Here is a 22,831-nt window from a genome sequence, read left to right on the forward strand (position 1 = left end):
ACTTCAAGCATGAAAAAAAAATCATGATGCCGAGCGCATATCATTATGTCAAGATAATGGCACTAGCATTTACTTAATTTAAGAATATTTTTCAACATATTGAGCAAAAAGGTCTCTTTTTTTTCTACCAAGAAAAGTGCACTTGTTATTAGTGAGAATATACTTATTTTAAGGTATTTTTGTGTTCATTGAGGTTAGCTAATTTTACTTGTTTTGGAAAGTCTTGACAAGCCGAATTTTCTTGTTCTATTGGCAGATAATTTTGCTTAGTTCAAATAAAATACCCCTAATTTTTGTATTTTTTGTTTTTGTTTTTGAACACTGACTTTTTGCAGTGCAGTGTGTGACCTCACCAATGCGCATTTGGAAGAATGGTCAAAAATTCCTATAAACACACTCGGCAACCTTGTGGACAGCCTTCCCAGAAGAGTTGAAGCTGTAAGAGCTGCAAAAGGTCATATTGAACCCTATGGGTTAGGAATGGTATGGCACTTCTGTTAGAATAATTTGATCTAAGTTATCACAAAAACTTTGTATTGAAATGAGTTCCCAGCGAGAAGCCCAAAAGCTGTCTTTGAACCTACCAAGATGAAGGCTTGTAAAACTCCACTGTGTAGGGGGGGAAGCAACATGAAGGTGTTCTGTTTTATTTCATGTATTGTAATCAACAGAAATATATTGTTTTAACCCAAGGACTACAAAGCGGAGAGAAGGCAGGATCTCTTTTTTGAACTCTTTTACGAACCTCTTTTTTGAAGTCTTTTACGAACCTTTCTTTGAACTGTTTTACGACCTTTTCTTTTGAACTGTTAAAGAACCAAAGGCAACGCTGTTTACGACCCACGTCCCTTTGGAAGCAGCTGTTGCCATGTGGTCAGGGAAAGTCCAAATAAAGGAGGAGGCCTAAAATCTTTCGCCAGAGCGTGCTGAGACACTGTGCAAGGGTACAGTGTCCATGCGTCTCTCCTCAAATTGAGCCAAATTTAATTCTGTCTCTGTTTAATTCTTTGCTTCTTGTCTTGTTTAATAGATGTCATCAGTGTTTGATCCTGACAACTTCAAGTTCATATGTGAGTCAAGGCAGGTGGCCAAATACTTTTGGCAATATAGTGCATAATCCATGCACAATTTTGAACAAATAACCATCATTCCAGGTTATGTGGAAGTGCTTTAGATGTAGAAAAAAAATGCATCAACCCCTTAAACAACAGATCGACTTTGACAAGAATAAACAACAATGAACTGCATTTTCTGAGCAAGAAAGTATAACTTTCTTAGGTTCTAGGTCTGACAATCATACAAAAATATTCAAAGTACACTACATACTACAAGTCTACTACTACACACACACACACACACACACACACACGCACTCAGAGTTTGAAAGTGTAGAACTGTGCTACTGCAGATAGTGGCGCAAGGAGCCAAACATATCCAAGTACAGCGTGGATAATGTATGCAGTACTGCCATCGTACAGCAGGGCGAGCGCACAGACGCTGCACTGAGATGACAGAAGCTCACAAGACACACAGACAGACATTGGAAAGGAGAGGCACAGAGAGGTGGCACAACAGGTGGTACATACTGCCAGGTGGGTCCCAGGGGCGTGGCGAGAGTGGCTCCGCTATCAGACAGCACACACAAGAGGGAGGTGGGCAAAATATTAGCAATGGGCATCAAAATTAGGAGAAAAAGCCAAGACAGAAAAGGCGGGCAGAGACTGACTAAGTTGAAGTTAAGGAGTAGCCATTCTGTTTTGTTTTTATCGACATGCAGCGGAACACACTTAGACAACTCACCAAAATCCTGGAACAAACACCATGTTCAATATTAAATTTGTTCTTTTTTTTTTAACATGTTTATTAGTATTGTTAACTTTGCTAAGCAGCGTGAAATGAAGCCGCTCAGACCCTTGAAAGAGAAGGTGCAGAAGATTGGGAGACTGACACCTACCTTTGACGCCCATGACAAACATTCACATTGATGTCATTTAACCCTACTTTCAAAACAAACCCTTTTGAAAAAAAATGTTTAGGTTGAAAAGGAAGAAAGATTTGTGCACGTGCGAAAGCATTGTCAGAGCTATTTTCCATTATTTTGACAACCGCTTACATTGACGTGAGCCAGCTAACCTGAGGGATGTCGACGTAAACGGGTTCCACTGTACTGGGAACGGTCACTTGAACACAGTGGCACCTCGGGATAGGAGCTTAATTGGTTTTGTGTAGAGATGTCGGATAATGGCTTTTTTGCCGATATCCGATATTGTCCAACTCTTAATTACCGATTCCGATATCAACTGATACCGATATATACAGTCGTGGAATTAACACATTATTATGCCTAATTTTGTTGTGATGCACCGCTGGATGCATTAAACAATGTAACAAGGTTTTCCAAAATAAATCAACTCAAGTTATGGAAAAAAATGCCAACATGGCACTGCCATATTTACTATTGAAGTCACAAAGTGCATTATTTTTTTTAACATGCCTCAAAACAGCAGCTTGGAATTTGGGACATGCTCTCCTGGGGGGATGTATATTGTAGCGTCCCGGAAGAGTTAGTGCTGCAAGGGGTTCTGTGTATTTTTTCTGTTGTGTTTATGTTGTCCACATAAGGGCCATAAGACCCCAATTCAGTAGTGTACACAATTTTGGAAATAAGAGCTGAAAGGTGCTGTCCACGCATGTGGCCAACTAAGCATTTAGTTGAAGCACCTCTTCCTGAGGGCTTTCAGTGTTATAACTTCACCTTTATTGTCAGTTTTTAAGACAAAATGCGTCTATTCTCCCTTTTCAACAACTACACGACGGGTACTTTTTAGAGGCGGTATAGTACCGAATATGATTCATTAGTATCGCGGTACTATACTAGTACCGGTATACCGTACAACCCCACAAGCGAGTAAGACCAAATGTTTTGGGCAGCTTTTACGGGGTTCACTGTGACATTTGCTACGCCAACTAGTGGTGGGGAGGCTCACAACCTGAATTTTTTGCTAGCAACATAAAAAATAACAGTATCGTATCCCGAAAAACTCATAAGCTGGGTCACTCGTACCCCGATGTACCACTTTGTTGCTAGTTGTCTGCAAAGCCAGAGTTTGTTTACGTCTCTGCCTAAGAAGGTTTAAAATACACAAATTCCAGATGGTACTTTAATTACTATGAAGATATAACCATGTTTCATAAGGTGTGTCATTTCAAATTTCGGTCAATGAATGATGCGTAGAAAACATAATGTGAAGAAGTTTTGAATTTCTCTTGTACATTTTTTTTCATGATAAATAATGCCAACCTTTTCCTCAAAAGCAGCGTCAACATAAGAATAGCACATGCGGTGTAGGAGAGCGCAGGGAGTGAGACACACACAAAATGTATTCCACGGAACGGAAAAGTTCCTTAAACATGGATGCTTTGACTGAAGATGATATATAACTAGAGATGTCCGATAATGGCTTTTTTGCCGATATCCGCTATTCCGATATTGTCCAACGCTTAATTACAGATTCCGATATCAACCGATACGGATATATACAGTCGTGGAATTAACACATTATTATGCCTAATTTTGTTGTGATGCCCCGCTGGATGCATTAAACAATGTAACAAGGTTTTCCAAAATAAATCAATTCAAGTTATGGAAAAAAATGCCAACATGGCACTGCCATATTTATTATTGAAGTCACAAAGTGCATTATTTTTTTTAACATGCCTCAAAACAGCAGCTTGGAATTTGGAACATGCTCTCCCTGAGAGAGCATGAGGAGGTTGAGGTGGGCGGGGTTGGGGGTTAGCGGGGGTGTATATTGTAGCATCCCGGAAGAGTTAGTGCTGCAAGGGGTTTTGGGTATTTGTTGTGTTGTGTTTATGTTGTGTTACGGTGCGGATGTTCTCCCGAAATGTGTTTGTCATTCTTGTTGGTGTGGGTTCACAGTGTGGCGCATATTTGTAACAGTGTTAAAGTTGTTTATACGGCCACCCTTAGTGTGACCTGTATGGCTGTTATGTGACTGGGCCGGCACGCAAAGGCAGTGCCTTTAAGGTTTATTGGCGCTCTGTACTTCTCCCTACGTCCGTGTACCACTCCGTACAGCGGCGTTTTAAAAAGTCATAAATGTTACTTTTTGAAACCGATACCGATAATTTCCGATATTACATTTTAAAGCATTTATCGGCCGATGAAATCGACCGTCCGATATTATCGGACATCTCTATAAATAACAATATGCATTGTCTGAGGTTTGCAAAACGTACATCGTAGATGAGAGTGAATAATTATAATATCTATGTCACAATAATAATTATAGTTGCACCTATGTTTATCATTATTTGCTAAATGTATAAACTTGCATTAATTCTGGAACCAGCGACAAGTAAGTAATGTTGTATTTTCTTTTCCAACAAAGCAAAAAATGCATGATAGAAAGCAGTAAAAAAAATAAGGCTACGCTTTTCAGAATGTGCTAGCCCGATGTTAATTTACATGGGATATGTAATATACAGAAAATGATTGTCCAGGGTGTACCCCGCCTACTGCCCGAATGCAGCTCAGATAGGCTCCAGCACCCCCCCGCGACCCCCGAAAGGGATAAGCGGTAGAAAATGGATGTGGATGGATGCTGCTAATTAGCAATAGCGATTTTACATGGCGATTTCAACACCTCCACATTTGGTAATAACAACTCCAACAACTAAGATGGACGTTACAATCAAACAGCTTGTGTGTAGTAAATACAATACTTACAGTATAGATACTTTGTAAGGGCTCAACAAAAACATGACTGGCACGTTCAACCTAATGGCAAAGACTACTTTTTGATGTATAAGACAAACTGAAACAAATGCATACTTGCAAATTATGCTCAATTATGATCTCACTGTTAAATGTTAAATAAAAAAATGATTGTATTTTTAAACAATTAACATGTATTAACACATGAACACCCAAAATGTGGTCCCGTTGAGTACCGTTATCAATTATCTGGTACTGGGAAAATTGGCACGGTATTTAAATGTGTAAAGGTACCTATTCTTAGTTATAAATGTTTTTTTTTGAGTGATTCCTGCCGTTTAAAAAAAAAAATGTTGTAGAAATCGCTGAATTTGCACATTTCCTGATCAGAATACAAGGCATAAAATCTGGCGTTTGTGCGTCGGCTAATGGGGATTCTAAATAAACAACACCTCCACATTTGGTAATAACAACAACAACATCTAAGATGGACATTACAATCAAACAGCTTGTGTGTAAGTACAATACTTACAGTATAAATACTTTGTAAGGGCTCAACAAAAGACATGACTGGCACGTTTAACTTAATGGCAAAGACTACTTCCTGATGACAGCAACACATATAAAACAAACTGAAACGAATGCATACTTGCAAATTATATTCAATTATCACCTCACTGTTAAATGTTAAATAAAAAAATGATTGCATTTTTAAATAATTAACATTTATCAACACATGAACACACAAAATGTGGTCCCTAAGTACCGGTATCAATTCTCTGGTACTAGGAAAATTGGCATGGTATTCAAATGTGAAAAGGTACCTATTATTAGTTACTAATGTTTTTTTTGAGTGATTCCTACCGTTGAAATGTTTTTTTTTGTAGAAATCGCTGAATTTGCACATTTTCGGATCAGAATACAAGGCATAAATTGGAGATGAACCTAGCATGCGATTGGGCAATCCTTCATATAATGAATGGGCCGGCATGTCAGCATGTCGCCAATATAATGATATACAATTGACAAAACAAAACTGATATTAAAAATACGATTCGGAATTGATTTCTTAAAAAATATGTTTCCAAAATCGGCTGTTGAAAAAGATTGTTAGTCTTATATTCAGAGTTGATAATTGAGGCAAAGTGTTTAATTTAATAGGCGCATTGAGCTGAGTCTCTTAGCTCACATTATTTATTGTATTTAGCAAATATACATTTGATTTTTAAGTAATCAATTTAGTCCCTAATAGCCACAGGGTATACCTCTTTTATCAGCCATATTTTCTACAAACCCCGTTTCCATATGAGTTGGGAAATTGTGTTAGATGTAAATATAAACGGAATACAATGATTTGCAAATCCTTTTCAACCCATATTCAATTGAATGCACTACAAAGACAAGATATTTGACGTTCAAACTCATAAACTTTATTTTTTTTTGCTAATAATAATTAACTTAGAATTTCATGGCTGCAACACGTGCCAAAGTAGTTGGGAAAGGGCATGTTCACCACTGTGTTACATGGCCTTTCCTTTTAACAACACTCAATAATCGATTGGGAACTGAGGAAACTAATTGTTGAAGCTTTGAAAGTGGAATTCTTTCCCATTCTTGTTTTATGTAGAGCTTCAGTCGTTCAACAGTCCACGGTCTCGCTGTCGTATTTTACGCTTCATAATGCGCCACACATTTTCGATGGGAGACAGGTCTGGACTGCAGGCGGCCCAGGAAAGTAACCGCACTCTTTAGTGACAGTGGTTTTCTGAAGTGTTGATTGATACAGTGCCGTCTGAGGGATCGAAGGTCACGGTCATTCAATGTTGGTTTCCGGCCATGCCGCTTACGTGGAGTGATTTCTCCATATTCTCTGAACCTTTTGATGATATTATGGACCATAGATGCTGAAATCACTAAATTTCTTGCAATTGCACTTTGAGAAACGTTGTTCTTAAACTGTTTGACTATTTGCTCACACAAAGGGGTGTACCTCGCCCCATCCTTTCTTGTGAAAGAATGAGCATTTTTTGGGAAGCTGTTTTTATACCCAATCATGGCACCCACCTGTTCCCAATTAGCCTGCAAACCTGTGGGATGTTCCAAATAAGTGTTTGATGAGCATCCCTCAACTTTATCAGTATTTATTGCCACCTTTCCCAACTTCTTTGTCACGTGTTGCTGGCATCAAATTCTAAAGTTAATGATTATTTGCAAAAAAAAAAATGTTTATCAGTTTGAACATCAAATATGTTGTCTTTGTAGCATATTCAACTGAATATGGGTTGATACATGATTTGCAAATCATTGTATTCCGTTTATATTTACATCTAACACAATTTCCCAACTCATATGGAAACGGGGTTTGTACATAAATACGAAAGAATGTTTGAAGAGCTTACGTAGAACTCTGCATTAAGTCGAGGCAGGGAAGAAGCTCTGCCGTGACCTTCTAAGCCGGAGAGTGCTTCTCTGTCTGACATGTTCTCAACTGGCTTCATCTCAACGGCATCCTGCAGACGAAACACCACATCCTGATGAACCTTTGGAGAACAAATATAGTTCATAAATTTTTAGCGATAGTGCGTATGTGTTTACCAACCTGAGGCCTCGTGGAACACGGCACATCTTCTGACTGGCCTCTCTGAAGTTTCCTCCGGCCTTTAGGTCTCAAAGCTGCCTGGGAGACGTCACCAGACTGGGAGTGTTTGATGGAACTCTTCTGGTCAAGCCTGTGTAAAAAAAAAAGAACAGCTCGGACTGTAATGTGCAAATTCAAGGTGATTGCTTGATGGACAGATTGATATTCATAAAAGAACAAGAAAATGCTTAAAAGCTAGCATGCTACCAATCAATCAATCAATCAATGTTTATTTATATAGCCCTAAATCACAAGTGTCTCAAAGGGCTGCACAAGCCACATTGACATCCGCGGTACAGAGCCCACATAAGGGCAAGGAAAAACTTACTACCCCAAATGGGACTTCGATGTGAATGACTATGAGAAACCTTGGAGAGGACCGTATATGTGGGTGGTCCCCCCCCAACCCCTCTCTTGGGGAGACCGGATGCAATGGACGTCGAGTGGGTCTGACATAATATTGTGAAAGTCCAGTCCATAGTAGATCTAACATAATAGTGAGAGTCCAGTCCATAGTGGGTGCTAAAATTGTAACAGAATATACGTGAAATACTTTAACTACATATTTGACTCTGAGGTAGGGTTGTACGGTATACCGGTATTAGTATAGTACCGCGGTACTAATGAGTCCTATTCGGTACAATACCGCCTCTAAAAAGTACCGGTGCAACAAACCCCATCGTCATCACGTCGTGTCATTGCTGGTTTTACGAGCAGAGGAGCATGTTCGGCAGCGCACAATCACAGAGTACTTACAAACAGACACAGTGTGTAGACAGAAAAGGGAGAACGGGCGCATTTTGGCTTAAAAACGAAAGATAAAGATGAAGTTATAACACTGAAACACCCTCAGGAAGAGGTGCTTTAAGACATGGCTAGCTAGATAGCGGCTAAAATCCATCCGCATTCTGCAGTGTTGTAGCTACTTCTAAATCATTAATCCTTGTCTCCATGGCGGCAAATGAAGTAAGTTTGTTACAAGTATCATCCCTGCAGGACGAGGAATAGCTAAACATGCTTCACTACACACCGTAGCTCACCAGCGTCAAAATGTAAACAATCGGCATTGGTGGATCTACACCTAACATCCACTGTAATGATACCAAGTATAGGCGCGTATGATTACGTCTATATTTTTTGGCATCTTCTTTCATTTAAAAAAAAATTGATATTTTGTTTATAAACTCAGGAAATGCGTCCCTGGACACATGAGGACTTTGAATATGACCAATGTATGATCCTGTAACGACTTGGTATCGGATCGATACCCAAATTTGTGGTATCATCCAAAACTAATGTAAAGCATCCAAACAACAGAAGAATAAGTGATTATTACATTTTGACAGACGTGTAGATAGAACATGTTAAAAGAGAAAGTAAGCAGATATTAACAGTAAATGAACAAGTAGATTAATAATTCATTTTTACAGTTTCCATCCATCCATCCATCCATCTTCTTCCGCTTATCCGAGGTCGGGTCGCGGGGGCAGCAGCCTAAGCAGGGAAGCCCAGACTTCCCTCTCCCCAGCCACTTCGTCCAGCTCCTCCCGGGGGATCCCGAGGCGTTCCCAGGCCAGCCGGGAGACATAGTCTTCCCAACGTGTCCTGGGTCTTCCTCGTGGCCTCCTACCGGTCGGACATGCCCTAAACACCTCCTTAGGGAGGCGCTCGGGTGGCATCCTGACCAGATGCCCGAACCACCTCATCTGGCTCCTCTCGATGTGGAGGAGCAGCGGCTTTACTTTGAGCTCCCCCCGGATGACAGAGCTTCTCACCCTATCTCTAAGGGAGAGCCCCGCCACCCGGCGGAGGAAACTCATTTCGGCCGCTTGTACCCGTGATCTTGTCCTTTCGGTCATAACCCAAAGCTCATGACCATAGGTGAGGATGGGAACGTAGATCGACCGGTAAATTGAGAGCTTTGCCTTCCGGCTCAGCTCCTTCTTCACCACAACGGATCGATACAGCGTCCGCATTACTGAAGACGCCGCACCGATCCGCCTGTCGATCTCACGATCCACTCTTCCCTCACTCGTGAACAAGACTCCGAGGTACTTGAACTCCTCCACTTGGGGCAAGATCTCCTCCCCAACCCGGAGATGGCACTCCACCCTTTTCCGGGCGAGAACCATGGACTCGGACTTGGAGGTGCTGATTCTCATCCCAGTCGCTTCACACTCAGCTGCGAACCGATCCAGTGAGAGCTGAAGATCCTGGCCAGATGAAGCCATCAGGACCAAATCATCTGCAAAAAAGCAGAGACCTAATCCTGCAGCCACCAAACCGGATCCCCTCAACGCCTTGACTGCGCCTAGAAATTCTGTCCATAAAAGTTATGAACAGAATCGGTGACCAAGGGCAGCCTTGGCGGAGTCCAACCCTCACCGGAAACGTGTCCGACTTACTGCCGGCAATGCGAACCAAGCTCTGACACTGATCATACAGGGAGCGGACTGCCACAATCAGACAGTTCGAAACCCCATACTCTCTGAGCACTCCCCACAGGACTTCCCGAGGGACACGGTCGAATGCCTTCTCCAAGTCCACAAAGCACATGTAGACTGGTTGGGCAAACTCCCATGTACCCTCAAGGACCCTGCCGAGAGTATAGAGCTGGTCCACAGTTCCACGACCAGGACGAAAACCACACTGTTCCTCCTGAATCCGAGGTTCGACTATCCGGCGTAGCCTCCTCTCCAGTACACCTGAATAGACCTTACCGGGAAGGCTGAGGAGTGTGATCCCACGATAGTTAGAACACACCCTCCGGTTCCCCTTTTTAAAGAGAGGAACCACCACCCCGGTCTGCCAATCCAGAGGTACTGCCCCCGATGTCCACGCGATGCTGCAGAGTCTTGTCAACCAAGACAGCCCTACAGCATCCAGAGCCTTAAGGAACTCCGGGCGGATCTCATCCACCCCCGGGGCCTTGCCACCGAGGAGCTTTTTAACTACCTCAGCAACCTCAGCCCCAGAAATAGGAGAGCCCACCACAGATTCCCCAGGCACTGCTTCCTCATAGGAAGACGTGTTGGTGGGATTGAGGAGGTCTTCGAAGTATTCCCTCCACCGATCCACAACTTCCGCAGTGGAGGTCAGCAGAACACCATCCGCACCATACACGGTGTTGGTAGTGCACTGCTTCCCCTTCCTGAGGCGGCGGATGGTGGTCCAGAATCGCTTCGAAGCCGTCCGGAAGTCGTTTTCCATGGCCTCCCCGAACTCCTCCCATGTCCGAGTTTTTGCCTACGCGACTGCTGAAGCCGCACACCGCTTGGCCTGTCGGTACCTGTCCGCTGCCTCAGGAGCCCCATGAGCCAAAAGAACCCGATAGGACTCCTTCTTCAGCTTGACGGCATCCCTCACCGCCGGTGTCCACCAACGGGTTCTAGGATTACCGCCACGACAGGCACCAACTACCTTGCGGCCACAGCTCCAATCAGCCGCCTCGACAATAGAGGTGCGGAACATGGTCCACTCGGACTCAATGTCCAGCACCTCCCTCGTGACATGTTCAAAGTTCTTCCGGAGGTGGGAATTGAAACTCTCTCTGACAGGAGACTCTGCCAGACGTTCCCAACAGTTTGTCCCTCATAATGTTGACAAAATAATAGAATGGAAAATGACCCAATATGTTACTGCATATGTCAGCAGACTAAATTAGGAGTCTTTGTTTGCTTACGTACTACTAAAAGACAAGTTGTAGTATGTTCACTATTTTATTTGAGGACAAACTTGCAATAATAAACATATTTTTAATGTACCCTAAGATTTTTTTGTCATAATAAAGCTAATAAAGACATTTTTTGTGGTCCCCTTTATTTAGAAAAGTCCCGAAAAGTATCGAAATACCTTTTGGTACCGGTACCAAAGTATTGGTATCGGGACACTAATATAGACTTACAGTGTGTATATAAAACATTGATGGAGGGTTTTAAAGTTGTTTTAGAGGGCTTTGAAGGCTACAACAATGACTCCCATTAGCTACATTTTGAAAGCGTTTTTAAAAAATATTTTTTAGGATCCTTAAAAAAAGCCACGTGTGTTGTTGTCTTTCGTAATGATTGTGAACGATGGGCAATATTTTTTTTTTAAAGTGCAATGCTCCTTTAATCACAAAAACAGTAATCTCATCCAACCACTAATAATCAAACTTACCTTGGAGTTGTGCTGAAAAAGAAAACCTAAAACCTGAAGTAATGTGTGTAGTTTAAAACCTGATTGATCAAAAAAAAAACATGTCGCAAGAGTTTTGACAGCAATGTAAATAATCATTGTATAATTCTCTGATCAAACACTCACATTGTGTCCTTGTTGACAGAGGTGCTCGTGCTTGTGAGAGGTGGCAGAGGTGATGTGGTCTTTGGGTCTGATTCTGGTTGAAAAGGAAAGATCTGTTTGGGACTTGGTATCGGGGGTTCTACTTCCTGTGTGTGGCCAAGAGGAAGTATCGGACGAAAAAAGGCGCTCAGTTTGCTCTGCAAGACAAAAGACAGCAGTTGTTAACAATTGTCATGAAACCCACTTTTCATATTACAGTAGCTCTATATTAATCTTTACATTATTCCTTGCTGTGCCTTCTAAATTAATTTGAGATTAACTAAAAAAAAATATTACCTAAAATATAATTATTGCGACATCGGATTGTTTGTAGACCAATATTTTGTTGTGGCCTAAAATGCTTGAATTTGTGGAAGCTTTTTCAGAAAGTTGTGGCAAAAGTTTCAATGGTTCTGTAACAGCTTCTTCCCTCAGGCCATAAGACTCTTGAACGCATCATAATAATCCCCTCAATTCCCCCCAAAAAGAGATTAACTGGCTGGAATATAAAGACGATATAACCAGTGTTGGGTTAGTTACTGAAAACCAGTAACTAGTTACAATTACTAGTTATTTTATTTCAAAATTAACTCAGTTACTAACTCAGTTACTTACACCAAAAAGTAATGTGTTACTGTGAAAAGTAACTATTTAGTTCCTTTTTTTAAGGCTCCATTAATGCCCTTTTAGCCTTCATTTCAGTACTGTTATTGCACTGGAGAATAATACAATCTGTTGATCAACTTTACATGCAAGACAAAGATATGTTTCAAAGGGCCAATTTATTTCAGGCCAGAACAAATTGACAAAACTATTTTAAATAGCTGCAACATAATGGCACTTTAACTTTAACTTTAAGTAGATAGGATCTTTGATCCAAGACACAACTTACATTTAACTAAAATGTTATTTTCTTTGTGCTCGACAAAAAAAAAGTATTGAGAATGTCTCCATGTTAAGAAATTCGACTTCTGGCTTCGCCATGATGTCTTGTTAGTTGTTATGAGAGTAGCGTATGTGTGTGTGTGTGTGTGTGTGTGTGTGTGTGTGTGTGTGTGTGTGTGTGTGTGTGTGTGGCCCTTTAAGATATGAAAGCATGTGAGGTGAGTGACGTCAGTGAGTGAGTGGGCGAGAGGGGTGAGGGACCGGCGACAGTGAGTGCGTGCAGGTGCTCTAGCTTGGTGGATGGCTGCGTCCAATAAAGTCACAAAGTTGCAACAAACCGCCGGCCTCGTCATTCACACTCAGCTGTAAAGACCCACTTCCAGGTAAAGTGAAGGTTGTTAGCTCCGAAGTACATAGGCCCTGGAGGAACGTTTCCCCTGCGCTCCTCAACTACGGTCTGGGAGCCGCCCCCCACCCACACAAAGCCCACCTTTTCTTTTCCACCGCAGGGCTCCAATAAAACACACTCGGATCTTCTTTTTCTAGCCGATACTACATAAAAAATAACATAAAATAATGCAGTAACGCATCTTGTAGTAACGGTAACTGAGTTACTGAATATAAAAAATAACGCGTTAGATTACTAGTTACTGTCGAAACTAACTGCGTTACAGTAACGCGTTAGTCTCAACACTGAATATAACATACATTCGTAAACATGGATGCATACGCAAAAGTGCAATATAATTATCTGCACCTTCGTTTGTAAATGCAAACCCTCTGCACCGTATTGCTCTTTTATCCTGTACTACAACCAGCTAATGCAACACAATTTCGTTTTTATCTGTACTGTAAAGTTCAAATTTGAATGACAATAAAGGAAGTGTAAGTCTAAGTTTTCAGGCAAATTTTTTCAACAACGATGTCGTGGTGGCTTGTGCAGCCCTTTGAGACACTTGTGATTAAGGGCTACATAAATAAACTTTGATCGATGATTGATTGATTGATTGTTATCATGGTTGGTTTATCAGCAAGTGCGTACATATAATCGTTATAAATTAAATTCGGAAAAGCACCCGAAGAACTTGATTCATGTTTTAAAAGGTGATTATTAAATTCCCTGAGAAGATCATCTCCAAAGTGGATGACAAGCTTCCATAAAAACACCAGTCACTGTCAGACGGTGATTACTGCAAAATTACTGCAATTTGGAATTACTACAAATATTAATTTTACCTCAGGTTTACTTAAATCACAGGTGTCAAACTCAATAAAATGATGTGGCATGCCACATCATTTTATTTGGCCCTCAAAAGCCTGAAAATAATCATTAAATTACTTTATATTTTCTTACTAAATGTATTATTTTTTTCCATTTTGACAGAAAAAATACATGTACTCAATGCGCTCGCAAATTTTTAAACATAAATATTATAACGTAACAAATATATGATCATACATTCAAACAATGTTTTTGTTCAACTAGAAATAAATACTTTTTATCTGCTTGACTTATGATTTCAACTCAAGTTATTCATCAAATTGTCAAATTTTATATATAAGAGTTTACAGCGACTTTATGAAATGGACTGTGGTTTTACAGCGTTTTACTGTACATGAAAAAACAGTGCCGCTGTTTTTGACCATGAAATGCTGGGAACTGAGCTGCCAGTTTTTTTACTGGAAAAAAAAACAGTGGCACTGTTTTGTTATTCACAATAGTACACGGTAATAGTACACACTTTGTTTAAAATGTATATTTTCTGCTGGATCTACTCTCTATTTTATGCTGCAGCTGTTACATATACTGCAATAATGTACATGGTAATTGGGATTTGTTATATATTGTATATATTATATAAAAATATAATATAATATAATAATGCAATATATCAGTATATATTAAATACTGTATATATAATATGTAAATATTACATAAATGTTATATATGTCTAAGTCTAAAATCTACAGTTGTCGTTTTTTACGGTAAAATCCGGCAGCTAAGTTGGCAAAATTTTACTGTTAAAATGCAGTTTTACATTTACACAAAAAACACTGTAAATTTTACAGGAAAATTATATCAAGTTTTGTATCGTGAAAAACAGTGGTACTGTTTTTTTCCATTTACAGTAACATGCTGAAAAAAACACTGTAAATATACGGTTTTTACTGTAAAATCAACATTTTTTTTTTACATTGTACTAGGGTTGTACGGTATACCGGTATTAGTATAGTACCACGATATTAATGAATCATAATCGGTACTATACCGCCTCTGAAAAGTACCGGTGCACCTCCCCATCCACTGCCATGATACCAAATACAGTAGCGTATCTAGTCGATACTACTATGCAGAGGTGTGGACTCGAGTCATATGACTTGGACTCGAGTCAGACTCGAGTCATGAATTTGATGACTTTAGACTCGACTTGACAAAATGTAAAGAGACTTGCAACTCGACTTAGACTTTAACACCAATGACTTGTGACTTCACTTGGACTTGAGCCTTTTGACTTGACATGACTTGCTACTTTCCCCAAAACCCAAAGATTAAAAAGTTATTCAGGTTCGCTGCGTATCTTTCATTTTGTACTTGTGTGTCTATCTATCAGTGTGTTTGGCAGCGTGTTGTTCCTGTCAGTACAACAGCCAATCAAATTAGATCTACGTTGTTTTCATCCCACAGCTCTCATCCAAACAAATTGCAGGAAACCCAACGAAGAAGAATTGTCAAACAACGCGGCGGTGAGAAAAAATGATGCCAAAGTTGGTTTCGTTCGGGTATAAAAACTACGACTTGGTCAACAAAAAACGAATTGCCGTATGCAAAGCATGCGGTTCGAAGATTACAGACGGAGACGCAATAACTTCCAACTTCGTTCGACATTTGAAGTTGCACAAAGAAGGGTAAGTTTTGAATGTAAGCTAACGTTTATTGGCTAAGTAACGTGACTTTTATTTGCTGTGTAGTTAAATCAGTGAGGCTGCAAACTCACTGCTAACATTATAACCATAGACATCTTCTAAGTAGACGCAGCATGGAGCGCTACTGCCTACTGGCGCAGACGAGACGCGGGGCCGCCATCTTGGAGTGGTGATCCGCTCCACTCAGTGCAATTCTTTTGGCAGGAGCAATGAACTGTCAGCGCATTTAATTCATTTTACCTCACTGAATACCACTGATTTTCACGCGGTTTTTGTCATACGTGTAGCTATGATAAAGGACACTTGTTGTGGCGTGTTTTATTATTCATAGTTTGCTTAACAGTAATAGAATATTCTTATATGCTATAAGTGACCAGACGTCCGAGATCAACACTGTGAATATAATCCCAGAGAAGGGGGAAAAACAGTCAGCTATTTTCAATTTGAAGAAACAATATGATTAGGTTATATATACATGCGTATATCCTACATAAACAATGTATAAATACATTAGATATCTATATATCTTAGGGACCTATAAACTGTATCTCTGTTGCTGCAGCAGCAGAGTTTATTCTGTCTTGACACTTTGTATTGATATTTTGTATTACATTATTCCCTTAAATGATCATGTTTACAGTGATTGTTTTATATGTATTTTTTATGTACAGTATGTCGCTTTGGATAAAAGCGTCTGCCAAATACTTAAACATAAACATATATAAACACCTGAAAGTCTTTATATCAGCTAAAACCACCAATCTGTTTCACTGGATTCAGAATAAAACCAAATTCTGTCTTACCCAACAATGTGAGTATTTGAATATTATTACTTGAAGACTTATTTATGGTTACAATTAAACTGTTAAGAAAGTATTGTCTATTGTTGAGAATGCATCATAATCAGTGGCGGCTGGTGAATTTTGTTTTAGGTGGGGCAGAAAGTTTGTAAACCAAACCCCTGTAGGGGTATCATCCTCCCCCAGAAGATTTCTTTGCGATTTTTACATACAAATATTCAAGATCTTTGCTCCTTCTCAAGTCTGTGGTAATATTCTTTTCACAAAATACAACCAATAGTACGTTAATGTTAAATCTTACTTGTGAAAAGTAATCCCCCGATTACTATTTTCGGCAGTCCGCTCATTTGAGCAGGAAAACGCTGAACACCAGCCCGGCATCTTTGTTTTCTACCTGTCAACTGTCAGTTTAGGCTGCTCGCCGGCTCCTCATCACCACTTCAAGATGGCAGCCAAATTGCTCGCGTCACAGCAGCCAATGCTCTGTCTACTTATAAGATGTCTATGGTTATAACGTCATTGCAAACACGGCAATCTGTTGCGTCCACTGCAGTTTGCTACCTTATTCATACTTTTTGTCAAGTGATTTTTTTAAGCAGGGTTGCATGAGGTACCTACACATAACGTTACGTTAGTCAATGTATCACACACAGTAACGTAATGTTAGTCAATGTATCACACACAGTAACATTACGTTAGTCAATGTATCACACACAGTAACATTACGTTAGTCAATGTATCACACACAGTAACGTAACGTTAGACGGCGGTCAGCAGCACCGCGTATTTTAGCCACCTACAAAAAAACAAACATAGTCAAATAAAGGTCAGTTAAAATGTATACTATATTAAGAATGTGTACATATTGCATAGGGCCCTGACATCTAAAAAGTACAACTCTGTTCATTGTTATGTTCATGTATTAATGTTTTTCATGTGTACGCCACATAAACACACATACAGTATGAGATGAGATCAATGAGATAAGGTAAGAACAGGTTAGAAACTGCTGTGGAACTAGTTACAATGCAATATGCCATGGAAATACAATGTTAACACTTTTGTGCAAATAAGTACAGTTGCACTTGTTTTTTCAAATGTGTTTATTCTGTAAAGGAATGAGTTAAATGTTTAAAATGACTGGTTAATAGTGCTATTATGAAGTGCAATGTCAGCACTATTTTTTTCCTGCAATTTCAAATGCACTTGTTTTAATAAATAAATACAGCATTTTAAAAGCATACACAATCTGTGTAAATTTATTAGTCGGTGGTTAAAAGGACTTGAAAGGACTCGAAACTCAAAATGCAGGACTTGGGACTTGACTTGAGACTTTCCAGTCTTGACTTTGGACTTGACTCGGGACTTGCCTGTCTTGACTTGGGACTTGACTCGAGACTTGAGGGCAAAGACTTGAGACTTACTTGTGACTTGCAAAACAATGACTTGGTCCCACCTCTGCTACTATGTTTACGTCGATATTTTTTGGCATCACAACAGCTTCTTTTGTATTTTTAAAATGTATACTATGTTTATAAACTCAGGAAATCTGTCAATGGACACATGAGGACTTTGAATATGACCAATGTATGATCTTGTAACTACTTGGTATCGGGTTGATACCCAAATTTGTGGTATCATCCAAAACTAATGTAAAGCATCCAAACAACAAAAGAGTAAGTGATTATTACATTTTAACAGAAGTGTAGATAGAACATGTTAAAAGAGAAAGTAAGCAGATATTAACAGTAAATGAACAAGTATTTTATTAATTCATTTTCTACCACTTGTCCTTAATAATGTTGACAAAATAATAGAATGGAAAATGACACAATATGTTACTGCATATGTCAGCAGCTAAATTAGGAACCTTTGTTTGTTTACTTATTACTAAAAGACAAATTGTCTTGTATGTTCACTATTTTATTTAAGGACAAACTTGCAATAAGAAACATATGCGTAATGTACCGTAAGATTTTTTGTTAAAATAAAGCCAATGTTGCAATTTTTTGTGGTCCCCTTTATTTAGAAAAGTACCGAACAATATCGAAATAATTTTGGTACCAGTACCAAAATATTGGTATCGAGACAACACTACATTGTATATAAAAAAAACAAATCATCAAATGCATAGGCAATTGTGTAATGCTATCATTCACTGTTAGAATTGGCCCTCTGAGGGCAAACATAACTGTGACATGGCCCAATTAAAACGAGTTTGACACCCCCGACTTAAATGAACACTAAGACCCTTCTTTTCAACAAATGTAAAGTCCGTCTTTATAAAAATAGAGAATGGGTCACTAAAGCGCTTTGACAATTCTCCACATTTACCCCCAGATGGAGTAATAGGTGGTCACTATCTTGCTCTAGGATACAACATGATGAAGACACTGCATCTTGAAACAAAATACATTCTAACTAGTGTTGTTCCGATACCAATATTGTGGTACCGGTACCGGTACCAAAATGTATTTCGATACTTTTCGGTACTTCTCTAAATAAAGGGTACCACAAAAATGGCATTATTGGCTTTATTTTAACAAAAAAATCTTACGGTACATTAAAAATATGTTTCTTATTGCAAGTTTGTCCTTGTTTTTTATTTTTATCTTTATTTTTTTTGACAATTCTCCACATTTACCCCCAGATGGAGTACCGTATTTTTCGGACTATAAGTCGCAGTTTTTTTCATAGTTTGGCTGGGCTCCAGTGCAACTTATATATGTTTTTTTTCTTCTTTATTATGCATTTTCGGCAGGTGCGACTTATACTCCGGTGCGACTTATACTCCAAAAAATACTGTAATAGGTGGTCACAATCTTGCTCTAGGATACAACATGATGAAGGCACTGAGATTCTAATTACCGTATTTTCCGGACTATAAGTCACAGTTTTTTTTCATAATCGCTCCATTGCGATTTATATGTTTTTTTCCTTCTTTATTATGCATTTTCGGCAGGTGCGACTTATACTCCGATGCAACTTATACTCCGAAAAATACGGTAGTGTTGTCCCGATACCAATATTGTGGTACCGGTACCGGTACCAAAATGTATTTCGATACTTTTCGGTACTTCTCTAAATAAAGGGTACCACAAAAATGGCATTATTGGCTTTATTTTATCAAAAAAATCTTACGGTACATTAAAAAGATGTTTGTTATTGCAAGTTTGTCCTTAAATAAAATAGTGAACATACAATACAACTTGTCTTTTATTAGTAATTAAGCAAACAAAGGCTCCTAATTTAGCTGCTGACATATGCAGTAACATATTGTGTCATTTTCCATTCTATTATTTTGTCAACATTATTAAGGACAAATGGTAGAAAATTAATTATTAATCTACTTGTTCATTTACTGTTACTATCTGCTTATTTTCTCTTTTAACATGTTCTATCGACACTTCTGTTAAAATGTAATAATCATTTATTCTTCTGTTGTTTGGATGCTTTACATTAGTTTTGGATAATACAACAAATTTGGGTACCGGTACTTTTTAGAGGCGGTATAGTACCGAATATGATTCATTAGTATCGCGGTACTATACTAATATCGATATACCTTACAACTCTAATTCTAACCAGGTTTTCCCAAGTCCCATTCATTAAATGTGGACTTCACTTACCTGATGTCCTCCAGAAGGATGCAGCTGCTGGAGTCTTTTGGCACGATTCTGCTTGTAATAATCAAAGATCATGAGTGCTGCATACACTTTCCCTACAGTCAGTTCATTGTCTGTAATAAGGCAGAGAGAGATGCATTTTCCTTACTGATGCAGAGTAGATGGCGCCAGTTGTAAACACAGTAATGGATAATAATGCCTTGAGGAGACCTTACATTTATGTGGTGTCACCAGCAGGTCAATAGACTTCTGCGACAAGTTGGGCCACACTCTGTTTAGCTCTCTCTTCAGGTCAATATCACACACGTGTTGTGCCAAAACCCCTGCAGAAGTGTGATATTGCAATTATTCACAAAAGTTGTCATTCCTGCAGCAAATAAAGACTCTTATCGGCTCACCGGATGCCAGCTTGATCTCCAAGGCAGTGCGGATCAGAGCCATGAGCGTGGAGGTGAAATGCACGCTGTTGTCGTCCGCAATAGGCATGTTCATCTTGACCAGACGCTAATAAAAGTGTCAGAAAAAAAAAGAAGGGAGGAAACGTGATTTTGCAAGACTGTAATTGAGGAGGCAACATTCAGGATTAAAGGCCTACTGAAACCCACTACTACCGACCACGCAGTCTGATAGTTTATATATCAATGATGAAATCTTAACATTGCAACACATGCCAATACGACCGGGTTAGCTTACTAAAGTGCAATTTTAAATTTTGCGCCGAAATATCCTGTTGAAAACGTCTCGGTATGATGATGTCAGCGCGTGACCTCACGGATTGTGGAGGACATTTTGGGACAGCATGGTGGCCAGCTATTAAGTCGTCTGTTTTCATCGCAAAATTCCACAGTATTCTGGACATCTGTGTTGGTGAATCTTTTGCAATTTGTTCAATGAACAATGGAGACAGCAAAGAAGAAAGCTGTAGGTGGGAAGCGGTGTATTGCGGCCGACTGCAGCAACACAAACACAGCCGGTGTGTCCTTGTTTACATTCCCGGAAGATGACAGTCAAGCTTTACCATTGGCCTGTGGAGAACTGGGACAACGGAGACTCTTACCAGGAGGACTTTGAGTTGGATGCGCAGACACGGTACTGTGAGTACGCATGCAGCTGCGGCTTCCAAACATTTGATCGCTTGCCCGTACGTGCGTGCCGCTATGTGCATGTCACGTACGTAACTTTGGGGACATTGGGGAAATATATGTGCTATAGGAACTTTGGGGAGGTGAACGGTACTTTGGGCTGTGGGATTGAGTGTGTTGTGCAGGTGTTTGAGTTGTATTGGCGGGTTATATGGACGGGAGGGGGGAGGTGTTTGTTATGCGGGATTAATTTGTGGCATATTAAATATAAGCCTGGTTGTGTTGTGGCTAATAGAGTATATATATGTCTTGTGTTTATTTACTGTTTTAGTCATTCCCAGCTGAATATCAGGTCCCACCCGCCTCTCACAGCATCTTCCCTATCTGAATCGCTCCCACTGTCCTCTAGTCCTTCACTCTCACTTTCCTCATCCACGAATCTTTCATCCTCACTCAAATTAATGGGGAAATTGTCGCTTTCTCGGTCCGAATCGCTCTCGCTGCTGGTGGCCATGATTGTAAACAATGTGCAGATGTGAGGAGCTCCACAACCTGTGACGTCACGCTACTCGTCTGCTACTTCCGGTACAGGCAAGGCTTTTTTATCAGCGACCAAAAGTTGTGAACTTTATCGTCGATGTTGTCTACTAAATCCTTTCAGCAAAAATATGGTAATATCGCGAAATGATCAAGTATGACACATTGAATGGACCTGCTATCCCCGTTTAAATAAGAAAATCGCATTTCAGTAGGCCTTTAAGAACCCTTGAGTATATTGGAGACATTTTGGTCCTTTCAAGTACATTTCTGCTCTATTTTTGGTCATAACTGTTGCTGTGTTCCTATGAATACAATTAGGTTTTTCCAAAAAAGTATTTTTTCATGTTAAATTTTAATATTTTTAGTTCAAATTATTTCATACATCAACAATGCACAGGGAAATAATTGTTGCCCAGTTAAGTAATGCCAGGACAAAAAGGTATACAGGGAATTAAGAGTGTATGAAAATTGCTTTGATTTATATTAATTAACAATTATTTTTCTTGAACTTTTTTTAATTTTCTGTAAAAATTTGAATATGAAATGTTTTATTAAAAAAAATGCATCCAGACAGTAAAAAATAAACTACTGGGGTACAGATCATGCATAAATTAGGTACAGTACAGGCCAAACATTTGGACACACCTTCTCATTCAATGTGTTTTCTTTATTTTTATGACTATTTACATTGTAAATTGCAACTGAAGGCATCAAAACAATGAATGAACACATGTGGAGTTATGTACGTAACAAAAAAAAGGTGAAATAACTGAAAACACGTTTTATATTCAAGTTTCTTCAAAATAGCCACCCTTTGCTCTGATTACTTTTTCACACACTCTTGGCATTCTCTCGATGAGCTTCAAGAGGTAGTCACTTGAAATGGTTTTCACTTCACAGGTGTGCTTAAAGCTCATGGAGAGAATGCCAAGAGTGTGCAAAGCAGTAATCAGAGCAAAGGGTGGCTATTTTGAAGAAACTACAATACAAAACATGTTTCCACCTTTTTTTGTTGTTAAGTACATAACTCCACATGTGTTCATTCATAGTTTTGATGCCTTCAGTGACAATCTACAATGTAAATAGTCATGAAAATAAAGTAAATGCATTGAATGAGAAGGTGTGTCCAAACTTTTGGCCTGTACTGTGTACACCCCAGAGTGTTAAAACATGTAAAGTGATGTTTTGAAATGGCCAACAAAGCTGCAGCACAGAGTAGAGGTTGACCGTGGAGTATTTGGCAATCTTCTTAAATATTAAAATAATGATGTATGTCT

At 39.4% G+C, this 22,831-nt stretch overlaps 1 protein-coding gene across 4 annotated transcripts in view; it reads right to left on the reverse strand.

The window, feature by feature from the left end:
* cacna1bb (calcium channel, voltage-dependent, N type, alpha 1B subunit, b) overlaps window positions 1–22,831 on the reverse strand; it is a 439,095-nt gene that overhangs the window by 20,828 nt on the left and 395,436 nt on the right. For 2 of the 4 annotated variants that reach the window (XM_061980760.2, XM_061980759.2), the window contains exons 39-45: window positions 20,331–20,436; window positions 20,148–20,255; window positions 19,936–20,045; window positions 11,679–11,854; window positions 7,338–7,467; window positions 7,138–7,248; window positions 1,587–1,625 (exon numbers count right to left, since the gene is read on the reverse strand). In XM_061980760.2, the coding sequence (XP_061836744.2) occupies window positions 1,587–1,625; window positions 7,138–7,248; window positions 7,338–7,467; window positions 11,679–11,854; window positions 19,936–20,045; window positions 20,148–20,255; window positions 20,331–20,436 (780 nt within the window). Of the gene's footprint in view, window positions 1–1,586; window positions 1,626–7,137; window positions 7,279–7,337; window positions 7,468–11,678; window positions 11,855–19,935; window positions 20,046–20,147; window positions 20,256–20,330; window positions 20,437–22,831 lie in introns of all 4 variants that reach the window. The other 2 variants (XM_061980758.2, XM_061980757.2) reach the window with 1 other exon arrangement.

The sequence above is a fragment of the Nerophis lumbriciformis genome, linkage group LG20 (assembly GCF_033978685.3).
Source record: "Nerophis lumbriciformis linkage group LG20, RoL_Nlum_v2.1, whole genome shotgun sequence".
NCBI lineage: Eukaryota > Metazoa > Chordata > Actinopteri > Syngnathiformes > Syngnathidae > Nerophis > Nerophis lumbriciformis.